General features: G+C 40.6%; 1 protein-coding gene across 1 annotated transcript in view; it reads left to right on the plus strand.

Annotated features, from left to right (window-relative positions):
- The first annotated feature begins 1299 nt into the window (after positions 1-1299).
- The window catches only part of drc1 (dynein regulatory complex subunit 1 homolog (Chlamydomonas)), a 65418-nt gene continuing 54017 nt past the window's right edge, over positions 1300-12700 (plus strand). The window contains exons 1-3 of the mRNA XM_078213569.1: positions 1300-1429; positions 8341-8428; positions 11124-11236. Of these exons, the coding sequence (XP_078069695.1) occupies positions 1305-1429; positions 8341-8428; positions 11124-11236 (326 nt within the window). The 5' untranslated portion in view covers positions 1300-1304. The remainder of the gene's footprint in view (positions 1430-8340; positions 8429-11123; positions 11237-12700) is intronic.

The following is a 12700-nucleotide window of genomic DNA, read 5'->3' on the forward strand; positions in this document are numbered from 1 at the left end:
ATAGCCTACACAGTTATGGACCATCTGCTGGAAAATTGGATTAGAATAGATAGGCTCTTTACAGTCATTGCAGAGATGGGCTGATGGGCATCTTTCTCTACTGTGAAATTCTGACAATGATTCTGAGGGACTTGAATCTAAAACCTTCTGGCTTGGAGCCAAGAGTGTGGCTTCCAAGGCAATGCCTCATTATGTAGCACAAAAGTCACAGTAGCGTTAAAGACTCCAATAATGTTTTGCCAGTTGTGAAACTTGTAAGGATTTGTGTAATGGCACAGTTATTGCCTTATACTATTTCCCATAGCTTCTGATAGAAACTGTCCATAATGTGAATTTATATCAGTAAGTACTCACACCACTGGTATGCATAAAGCAAAACTAAAGCTACCTAGACTGAAGCAAATGGGGGAAATTATTTATGTTTTGGCTTAAAGTCAAGCCTGTGGCATCCCATTTCCATTATAGAAGTTTAGGCACCTGTGACCCAAGCAATAGAGCTAACTAGAGGCCTTTGTTCTGTTTAAAAAGACGGGTGGCTTTTGCAACTGGATGAATTAAGGGGTTGAGGCTAAGAGGGTCAGATCAAGCCTGGGATGGTGTGTAATGTCTCATCTTGAATCTTGTTTGTCCTACAGGTGGGGACAGTAAGAAGTCTCACAACACCAGGTTAAAGTCCAACAGGTTTATTTGGTAGCAAATACCATAAGCTTTTGGAGCACTGCTCCTTCGTCAGATGGAGTGGAAAGTGGAGTGGAGTGACGAAGGAGCAGCGCTCCGAAAGCTTATGGTATTTGCTACCAAATAAACCTGTTGGACTTTAACCTGGTGTTGTGAGACTTCTTGCTGTGTTCACCCCAGTCCAACGCAGGCATCTCCAGGTGGGGGCCATGAATTGGATTTAATGTGAATTGGGTTCTGCGGTTGGGATAACAGTATCAAAAGGTTCCCCAAAACAAAGCATTGAGGGGAGTGACAGAAAGTGCTTTGATATCCAGTTCCCCGCACTGAGGGCTCTCTGTCCCCCTCTGAGCCACCAAATAAACCTGTTGGACTTTAACCTGGTGTTGTGAGACTTCTTACTGTGTTCACCCCAGTCCAACGCCGACATCTCCACACCCGGGACTCGAGCCAGGAGGGGGTGGGGATCATGTGTCCGCCCGAGCGGCGGCTGTCTCCTAGCAACCGGGGTCACCTAGCGACGGTGGTTTCTTGGCAACCGCGGTCTCCAGGCGACGGCAGCAACACCCCCCCCCCCAATCCGGCTCAAGGACACGGTCCCGGTGAAGCCCCGCTCGCCGCCCACCATGTCTGAGATACTCATACCCAAGGTCGAGGAGGAGCAGGCCCTCAGCGTGAATTCGGATGTTCCCGAGGAGAGGATCGCCGCCCGCCGGCTGCGGATCGCCGAGCGGTTGGAGGAGAAGAGACGGTGAGAGCGGCGCGGCGCGGCGGGGCGGGACGGGGCGAGGCCGGCATGTGTCCGCAGCTACCTGGGCAGCGGACTGACCTGGCCCGCTCCGATCTGTCCTTCCCCCTTCGCACTGGTTAGGAAGTTACTCGCCCCGTTCACTCACTGAAACTTTCACCAGTTCGCACTTTCAGCCTCACAAACAATAATAAAAAAATCTAAAGCAGCAAAGGCAGCTCCTGCTGGTTTCACTGATGTGAATTTACAGCCCCTTTCAGAGCATTAGGAAACGAAAGGCAGAGAGAACCGTTAATCTTGCACACCTGTCAGTTTTAACACATTTTAAAATATGAATAAATTCCAGTTCAATTAACTTCAACGCAGAAATCCCCCAAACACCAGCAGGCATTGGTAATTAATTATTGAAAGGAAACTATTGTAAGAACTAAATCGTTAACGACACCTGGACCAATTGAGATACCAACAGAAATCTCCAAGGACAGGACAATAAATAGACCTGGCTCTGGTTAATATTTCAGAAGCCGCATGACTGAAGAATACAAATATAGTCTATGCAATGTGCAAAAAAGCACAAACGTGGAACTTCTGATCAGTTAATGTTATGTATATTCTGCGGGAAATGCTTAAGAGCATGATATAGTATAATTAAAGCACGTCTCAGACGGATGCTGAATAGTACAGTACCATTTTAGTAATATATCAACATTTTTTTGGAATTCTTCGTTGATTAAACAAACAATAACGAACAAATTTAGTAATTGTTTTGACTTTCAGAAGGGATTTTAAAATATTCTAAATGCAAAACATTAAACATATTCTAGATGCAGTAAGTAGCCTCACAATACCAAGTTGAAGTCCGACAGGTTTATTTGGTAGCACGAGCTTTCCAAGCGTTGCCCCTTCATCAGGTGACTCAAATAAACCTGTTGAACTTTAACTTGGTGTTGTGAGACTACTTACTGTGCCTACCCCACTCCACATCATCTTCTAGATGAGATATGTGCACAATAAGGGTGTATTAATGCAAAACATTTTAAATGATTGATCATTGAAATTCTCCAGATAATATGATACTATTATTAACACACCACATTACAAATCATCTTCAATATATTTGATTGTAAGGCAAAATAAATTATTCTAACCACGTTATAGATCTATGGCTGCTCCTGTGCATATCCCTGACCACTTAAGGGCACCGAAAGAGGTCAGTTTCAAGCACTTTTAAATTTAGATGGTTCTTGGTTTGTGAGTGATCAGATTTTTTTTTGTTATTTCAAGGGATGCAGGTGTCACTGGCTAAGCCAGCATTTATTACACCCCTAATTGCCCTTGAGAATGTGTTGTATTTACAAGATAGAAGTGTGAATGAATAGTAGTATCCTGTTGTTTTAAATGTTTGTATGTGCTGTAATTTGATTACTTTTAGTTTATTTTTCTATCGAGTGTAGTTATTGCTTCATTCTTCTTTCGAGGTGGCTAAATGTACCATTTTAAATGTGATGAGGTCAACTTTTCACTTTGGGCACAAATGGAAATTACAACAAAAACACTCAAAATTGTGTTGGTCAGGCTGCAATTCAAGTTTCTGCTTAAATTTATTTACATAATCTCAAACATAACATTTTCCATGAACCAGTGCAATGAGGCAGTGTAACAGAATGTAGCTGCATAATGCTTTCCATTAAAAGGTATTCCTTGGTGCATTTAAGAGAGGATAACCTATTGCTGTTCAGTTCAGTTTAGCTGAAAATAGGTTTGTCACCAAAAATAAGCAAGTTGTCACCAAAAATAATTCAAGTTTCTGCTTAAATAATGATAAGGGTATGATTTGTGATAAGGGTATATTTTTCAGCATCCATGAGCAATCTGATTGATTGCTGCAGAGTAAATTGCATGATCTGTATTTTGCAATCAATAGTGAAGCAATTGTGCTCATTGCTGATCTCTAAGAAAGCTTCCCACAATTACCTGATGATTTCTGCGCCAGACTTCCCCTTTTATACTGTTCGTTTCACTGTAAGAATCTTTGAAAAAGTAATGAAGTGTAATTGGGTTTTTAATGGCATACTAACTTTATAATGGCTACTAACCACCTTCACTGCTCCTGAAAAGTTAATATTTGTGAAAATATCTCCACAGTAAGAAATATCCAACATTTTAAAAACATTAAAAAATAAAATTTATATTTTAGTTTCTCTCCCAATTTGATCATGATCATCATCTTCACTACCTAGATTGCATTTTTAAATATCAGTCCTTTTAACTTGGTTTGCTATCTAAGAATACTTTAATGTGATTGGTTACTTACATCATTGCTGTCCCACACCCAGAGATCCCAATGACTTAGTTCCAGATTTAAATTGACATTGGGAAAGGGGAAGTTTGTCACAGAAATCGCCAGGTGCTTGTGGGAAGCAGTGATTGCCTCAACAGCTCTGCCTCCTTTGTAGAAGGTGGTCATGATGAAGGAACAGCACTACGAAAACTTGTGATTTTAAATAAACCTGTTGGACTATAACCTGGTGTTATGTCCTTTGCAGAAGAGGAGAATCCCTGATGGCAATTTAAGGATTTCACCAGTGCACGTACTGACTCCTGAGGTGGCTGTCAGTTTTAGTGGAGTAATGATATAGCACAATTTGAAGAGCCTTCACAATTGATTAAATCTTGCAATTTTGACCTGGGCAATGGCCAGTTTGCCCACTGTGTGAATTAAATCTTGAACTGGCACACACATTTGTGGAAAACACGTACAAGCAGCTTTTGATGCGACCCATTTAAAATTTCTGACCTTTTGTGTTGGTTTGACTGCACTGATACTAGCGTAAACAAGTGAATGTCTACCCTTGCATAGTTTGGATTTCTTTCTGGTGAAATTTTGTGCTCATCAAGATAGGAATGTCTGTATTGGTGAACAGGATGCTTGTTTATTTTTGCTGCCTATTGTCGCCATCAAACACTCTCTAAGATCAGATAAAACATTGGAGAAACACAGAGTGATGGGTGCCTTTACTTCCTATTTTATTCCCATATTTTAGCAATATTCTCTTCCCAGAGCCTGAGAGCATGTCTTTCCATTTTCCACGTAGCTCATCCTTATTGAATGAGATGAGCAGGATTAGTGCATTTCGTTCGTGCATGCTCTTTCCAAATCGGACCAGTAAAGCCAACAGAAACTGAAGTCTTTAATCTCATCAATCTGGCTAGGATATAATCCAGGCACCTGAGACGATGGTCTGTGAATGCTTTACTTTTTAGCATTTAATGTTTTTCCCTGCAGCTGAGTTAGAAATCTCATTACCAGTGAGACCATCTAGCTGTGTATTACTTTTGTACCACAGTTCATGTACAATAATTTTGTTCTCTCAAGCTTCATGATGCATATATTTGATAATGCAGTCTGTAATGTAAGTAAACCCAAGTACCAGCTTTGGTCAATGTATTGATCTGCATATTGGAATTTGTAATTTTCAACCTAAACAATAATTGGCTGAGATTTCTTAATCAAAAGCACCTTCAGTTTTCAATGAAGGTTTGCGAGTATTAAATGCTGAAAGTTTCCCAGACATCTTTATTGTTGGAATCCAGTCTCAGCAATCACATAAATTTAATTTCACATTTGGAACCAACTATCCAATGAACTAGAATGAAATATAAAATATGCGCTTGAATATGGTTTATATGTTGATTGTTATTGTACAGTAGCTTTCAAAGTAACATGCAGTTTTAATGACAAAGCAATGATTTTATTTGTGTAGTCACTTACTTTCTGCAGCATTCAAGATGAGTAGATAATATTTCCAATTACACTTCAGGTTCTTTGGAGGTTAATTCCATGGAGTATCCCCAACTGGCTTCACCTTTAATTAAATTTTCTTGTTTCCATTGTTAATTAGTGTAATTGTAATTTTATTACATCAAAATTTCCATGACATATAAGGAATCAGTTGATTGCAGCTGGTTGGTTGTGTGGAATAGAGAATGCAGTACCACTTGGATTTTTTATGTCAGCTTTGGGTTCCAAGATGAGAGTTTAGCTATAGGATGCTGTTGATTAGTGGATTACTTTTATATTGCAGCATTCGGAATATTTTCCGAGATTTGTCTTCAGGTGTACTGAATTTCTCATGTGCTGCACTTAGATGATCCAGTCATCACTCCAAAAACAATAACTGCTTGTATTTAGATGGCAGCTTTAATGGAGTAAAATGTCCCATAATGGTCCACAGGAGTGCTATCAAACACAATTCGACACCAGATATTATGGTAGATGAGCAAAAGCTTCTTCATAACGTTTTAAACAACATCTTAAAGAAGGAAAGAGCACTCGAAGGTGGAGAGATTGAGGGAGGGAAGAAGTCTAGACCTTACAGCCGTGACTGCTGAAGACATAGTGCCAATCATGGAATATATAAAATTGTGGTTGCTCACAAGTCCAGAATTGGAGGAACAAGATTTCAAAGGGTTGTGGGGTTGGAGGAGGTTCTAAGGATAGGGAGGTGAAAGTCCATGAAAGAATTTGAAAACAATGGTAAGAATTTTAAAATCTGCATGTTGCTTGTCTGAAAGACTGAGTTTAGGGGTGATGGGTGAACATAGCTTGTTTCAAATTAGGACACAGACAGAGGAGGTTTGAATGACCTCAAGTTTAGAGAAGATGGGAAATGGGAGGCTTGCTAGAAATGTGTTGGAATAGTCAAATTTAGGGTAACAAAGACATGGATGAGAGTTTTAGCAGTGGATGGGCTGACCAGGGCTGGAACCGGGCAATATGACAGAGGTAAAATTAGGCAATCTTAGTGATGATATGTGGCTGGAAGCTCTCTTCAGAATCAAATATGGCACGAATGTTGTGAATCATCTCAGACAAAAGCCAGGGAGAACAATGCAATTGGCAGTTAGGGAACGGTGTTTGTGGCGGAGGGTGCAGAGATAATGGAGGAAACTATGTATCATCTGTACTGATTTTGGGTAAGGAATCTGACAATTTAGAGATGGTGGAGGGGTTGAAAGAACTGGGATGAGGTAGAGCTAGATGTCATCAGCATGCATGTGGAAACATACTGTGTTTTTAGATGATGTTGCAGAGGGATAGCATGTAAATGATAAATAAGAGGGTGTCATGGATAGATTCTTGGGGGACACCAAGAGGCAACCATGCAGGAGCTGGAAGAGAATCCATTACAGGTGATTCCCTGGCTATTGCAGTACTGGATAGGTAAGAATGAAAATGGGTGACAGAGAAGAGGTGTTGGTGGATGATGATGTGGTTACTCGTGTCAAAACTTGCAGACATATCAAGAAAATTGAGGAGGGATTGTTTACCTTTGTCACAGTTACATGGAAGAATATTTGTGACCTTAAGAAGGGTCATTTCAGTCTTGTGGCAGGAGTGGAAACTTGATTTCAGGCTCAAATATAGAGTTTCAGGAAAGAAGGTCTTGAATTTTGGAGGCAAGAGCATTTTCAAAGACTTTGGAGAGGAAAGGAAGGTTGAAGGTGGGATGGAAGTTTGCATGGATGGGTCGATGGTTTTTTAAGGAGAGGGGTAATGATAAGAGATTTGCAGGAGATGAAGTGGTATTTGAAGAGAGAGAACTGTTAACAATATTGACTAATATGAGAATCTGGAAGAGAGGTTGGATGATCAGCAGGCTGGTTGGATTAGGGATAGGGGAACATGAAGATGGCCTCATGAATAAATTGATTTTGGAGAGAGCATGAAGGAATATAGGAGAAGAATAAAACATGAGAGTTCAGGGTTCAGGTAGGCTCAATGGGTTGTTGGAAGAGAGGGAAGTGGCAGAAGTAGCTGATCAGATGGTTCCGTTCTGAGTGACAAAACTCACAGTTATGGTTAGTGAGGTTGGAGGAGACTGGTTTAAAAAGATGGTTTGCAAAAGAGAAAAGAAACTGAAGTTACCTTCGCATTCCAGGATGATCCTAGAATAGTGAACAGATTTAGTAGATGAGAGCAAGATCCAATAATATTTTATGGGGTTGAGCCAGATCTGGCAGCGAATAGCTGGACCAATTATTAAATCCATTCAAGTCTGTGCTTCTTGAATTTGAGGGGGTGCCCTACTGGGGGATACTGGCTTTACCCAAGCATCCACTGGTAGAAGAGACTATGTTCCCCAGTCTGTCAAGGTGTAAATCCCCAGGGCCTGAGCATCTATTCCCTAGTAGGTGGCTCATTTTCGCCAACCATGGGTGGTATCAGCCAAGAGGTAACAAGCTGTTCATGAAAGGTGCAGTGGTGGCAATGAGCTGAATCTGGGGATAGGGTGGAGTAGAAGGAGGGGATGAGTGAGTGGCGGAATTGTTGAGTGTGTGTGTGTGTAATGGTAACTTTCAAAAGTTTTTAATATATCTTCATTCATGGGATGTGGGCATTTCTGGCAAGGTCAGACATTGTTCCCTAACCATAATTGCTCTTGAGAAGGTGGTGGTGAGTTAATGTGCGGTCAAATTGGGAAATGCTTTGAGGCACTGCTATAGCCCTTTGCTTCTCTTCATATTACATACACTAACTGCACTGAATGCTGAGGTCACTTTGGTGATATTAAATAAATGCATTTCTCCATAGTTTGATGGTAATAGATAGTAAACAAAGGAAAGAATAATGTTTCTACACACTTGAAGTCTAATAATTCCATTTGATGTTGCTTAGAAGTATTTGCATTTCACTACAGATCAAAAAGGGCTATAATTACATGATTCCTTGGCACAAAAAAATTTCAGACTTCTTTGGCTGGTCTCACATCTGAAGAAGTCGTTTTGGAAAGGGTAAGAGGGATGTGGGTGGAGGAGTGGTACAGGCAAGTGACAAGAGATAACCTTATCTATGTTTTTGTCTGTTATATTTAAAAGATCTACACAATAAATGATCAAATCCTTTTTTCCAGGGAAGCAATGGAGAGAATTTATGGTGTTGAAGAGGAGGTCAAAGAGGATCTAGGTAAAGGCTGCAAGCAAGTTGTAGACTCACATCAGGTCAGTCATTTAATGTTAACATACACCTGTCTGTGTTCACCCTCCAGCCTTTAGTTGTCTTTACCTTGATATTCTACATTCATTACTCAGCCATAGCACATTGATTCTGCTGTGAGTGACTTATATGATGTAGAAAAAGTAAAATAACATGTATTCTGTGACGCAATGGATTGCAATTTTACCACCCCATTGACTTTGAATCTGTGGTACTATGTCGTCTCTGATGATACATTACTTTCTTAAATAATTTTGCCTTGGCTAATGAAGTAGGCACCAGTTCTTTGCTCAGCCCATTCTAAACTTGCTCAGTGTAGGCCTGTGCAGGAAATTGTATTATACTTGACGGATATCAAGGTGGAGTTGCAGTCAGAATTTTTACTATAATTGCACGGCTACTGAAACCCTCATCCATGCCTTTGTTACTGTGATAGTGTGTGTGCCATACCTGCCTAGTCTGGTGTCAGGGGGTACTTCACGTCACATGCCTGCACACTGTCCTGTTAGTACCCCGCAACCGTATCATGGTCTGGCAACAAGATGAGACTGTGCATCCCCTAGCCAAACAACTTTGGGGTGGTGAAGCTGCTAGCAAACTAGTAGAGGAACTACGAGTTTTTATTTTGCTGAGAAAAAGGTTTTAAAATCCCGACTTGTTGAAAAGGCTTTTTATTCATTGGCTGGAGTGATCTTTGAAGATGTTAAATCAACAGGTATTATTGGGCAACTAGAACACTACAGCTTTTGCAGAAGTAAATAAGCCTCAGCTGAGTAAACAGCTGAGATCCTAATAGCAGCAGTTAGTAGAAGCAGAGATACTGAGCAGGCCCATTATCAGTACTCAGGCCAACATTGGGCACACAATTTACCAAGTGTTAAGTTAGAATACTAGAGCTGCAAGAAGAAGGGGCATCTTGCCAACACATGTCAAAAGAATGTAAACAGAGAAAACCTTGACCGATAAAGATGACAGTCACAGCACACGATTGTTGAAAAGCACCAGGTCAATGAGGGGTTGATTGAGAGCCATACAATTTGAACTACAAAGATTTCCAGTTTAAATTTGCAGGGCATTGCAGCCCAAATAATGTTGGATGGAGCTCCAGTAAACATGGAGGTTGGCATGTGGCATCAATTCGTGTGATTCCTGAATCACCATACTGTCAAAAGTTGAGTCAACATCAGCTGAAGTTATGAATGTGAGAAAATTTCTACAATGGGATGTGTGTTGGTTCCCATCACATACAAGGAACAATGTATAAAATTGCCCATCATTGTAGTGAAGGGTGAAAAACCAGCCTTGTTAGGAAGAAACTGGTTAACAACATTTAAGTTCAAATGGGATGAGCTTTTGTGTGTGTAGAAGTAAGATTCACAAGATGGCATGATCACCAAACTTGCAAACCTATTCAAAGACACGGGCCCAACATACAAAAGGAATGCAAGACCAATTTATTGCAGGTCTTGTCTCGTGCCCTATGCTCTAAAAGAGTAAGTAGAGCAAGAAATGAAAAAACTTGAGACTGAGACTTTTTTGGGCTTAGTGAATTACTACAGTAAACGTATATCAATTTTGGCAACCATGCTTCATTCACTGAATTAACTCATGGGGAAGAATGTTTTGTGGATTTGGACAAGGGAGTGTGACAAAGTGTTCCAGTTCTGTAAAAGTAAATTGGGAGATGGGTACAATGCTTGTACATTGCAATGTGTACAAAAGGGATAACCTGTGATGCCTCTTCATACAGTGTAGGTGCTGTGATCTCTCTTGTGTTGGATATTTGTGAGGAGAGACCAACTGCATTTTTCTCATGCACCCTCTGTGCATACTATTGATTCTGGTAGAGGGGGCGTAAATGCACAGTGTACCTGCTCCTGGCTGCCTGTGCAATGCGTTGAGATATAGGTCAGACATACTGCCAGAGTGTGAGCTGCAGGGTGAGGAAGTATTAAACGTAGTATGTGAATGCTACAATGCATGCATTCCAGGCCCAGAATGTGAGGCAGCCAGGTCAGAGCATGGCTGCTGACTGGGAGGAAATCAGGTGGCTGACATCTGACTTCCAGAGAGTGCAGTTCACAAGCACCATGTGGAGGTACAACTGTGCTGCTTATATTTCCTCCTTCCCCTGTGATGGCACCTGCTTTCCATTCCAGGTCAGCCTCATTCAACAAGCATTCACCAATCCAATCTTTTCTCAAAGTTGACATATTTTCTGCCTCAATTACTAAATCTGAAGTGAATTCCACATCCTCACAACTTTGTGTAAATAAATTTCTCTTTCTTTCTTTTCTAAATCTTTTACATTAATTTTGTATCTATGCTATTCTCCTTCAGTTTTCCCACAAATTCTCATTCAGTAAAGTGTTATAAATTCTAAGGACTCAATATTTTTTTCTTAATCTGTTTTTAGTTAGCTTTACCTCCATAGAACTTCTTCCTGTACTCTTCCATATTGCTAATTCCTTCCCCTGAAAATACTCACCAAAATTAGCTCTTCAACCATGTATCGTTTTCCCTCACAGCTCTTCATGACTGTTTTGAATCTGCATCTCTTTTGTATATCTCCTTGGGGATCTTTGTTACCTTAAAGGTCCTTTCTAAATGAAAGTTGTTCTCATATCAGTTGTGGGAGATGGTGTTAGGGACTTTAGTTTGGAACCATAAGTGATTGATGGTTTGTTTTAATTTTTGAAGCGACTGATTACGCTCCAAAGAGATGGGACATCATTGGTCACAAATGTGCAAATTGCTGAAGACTCGAGGGAGATGCAGCGAAGAAACGCAGAAAAAGAAATGCAAAAGCATAGGTGAGTTGGTTATATTGTCTTTGCACTTTGCCATTTTTGCCAGCAGTAAACTGATGTTTTGGAGTTGTTGATGAGAAAAGAAATTTCCTCTGGACTTCTACCCTTTGGTGACAGTTGGGATAAAGTTCTAGAAGAAAAAGTGGGTAAGAGATTTTTTGGTGTAGTGGCATTGAACACAAGAGTTCCAGCACAGGTTCCTTGTTAGCATCCAGTAACAGGATTCCAGCTGGTTATTTTCTCCCTTTTTGTTTAGCCCTGGATGCTAAGATAAAGCTGCAACTGCTGCCCTAGTTTTTTGATATTGATTGACACAACAGATTAGGGATTGAATCTCTTATTGTCCAGGACGCACAACGCAGTGCTTTGAACCCTGTGACAGTTATTACATTTTCTGGTAGTGGCAACAAGAGCGGAACATTTTTGAAGATTGCTGCTCCTCTCTCAGCTTTTACAGTTCTATTGGTTGCTTGTTTTGTATTATGTCAAGCTAAGGAACTGAATGCTTTTAACAAAGAAAATGTTGAATCTTCGTAGAATTGGGTTAAATGGGCAAAGCACCATCTTTTTTTCAACAAAGGGTTTGACTTGGGTTTTCTTATTGATGAAGAAGAGAGACCATCTCTCAACCCACTATCCAGACCACTCAGTGTATAATTGTTGTGATTCTATTGTTGCACCTCTTTTAGGTGAAGTGTTTATTAGTCTACAGAGACAAAAGCATCATTTTTACTGACATCACTAATGAAATGAGAAAGTAATGTTTACCAAATGCACTTCTCTAGGAATCCAGATGAGCTGTTAGGAAAGGAGACAAATGCCCATTTATCATACTTGATGTTTATGTCCTCTGAATAAATATTCTTCTGATGTAACAGATCAACTAGCAATGCCAGAAGGGGTAACTTGTCAATGAATGTGGCCTGGTCTATGTTGAATATTCTAAAAAAAAAATGTGAATTTTGCTCTTGCTTCATGCTGAGCATTAAGGTTTGTAATAATTACAGAATGGAATTAAAGTTTCATAGAACATAGAACATAGAACATTACAGCGCAGAACAGGCCCTTCGGCCCACGATGTTGCACCGACCAGTTAAAAAAAAACTGTGACCCTCCAACCTAAACCAATTTCTTTTCGTCCATGAACCTATCTACGGATCTCTTAAACGCCCCCAAACTAGGCGCATTTACTACTGATGCTGGCAGGGCATTCCAATCCCTCACCACCCTCTGGGTAAAGAACCTACCCCTGACATCGGTTCTATAACTACCCCCCCTCAATTTAAAGCCATGCCCCCTCGTGCTGGATTTCTCCATCAGAGGAAAAAGGCTATCACTATCCACCCTATCTAAACCTCTAATCATCTTATATGTTTCAATAAGATCCCCTCTTAGCCGCCGCCTTTCCAGCGAAAACAATCCCAAATCCCTCAGCCTCTCCTCATAGGATCTCCCCTCCATACCAGG

This window comes from Mustelus asterias, chromosome 5 (genome assembly GCF_964213995.1).
Source record: "Mustelus asterias chromosome 5, sMusAst1.hap1.1, whole genome shotgun sequence".
In the NCBI taxonomy this organism is placed as follows: domain Eukaryota; kingdom Metazoa; phylum Chordata; class Chondrichthyes; order Carcharhiniformes; family Triakidae; genus Mustelus; species Mustelus asterias.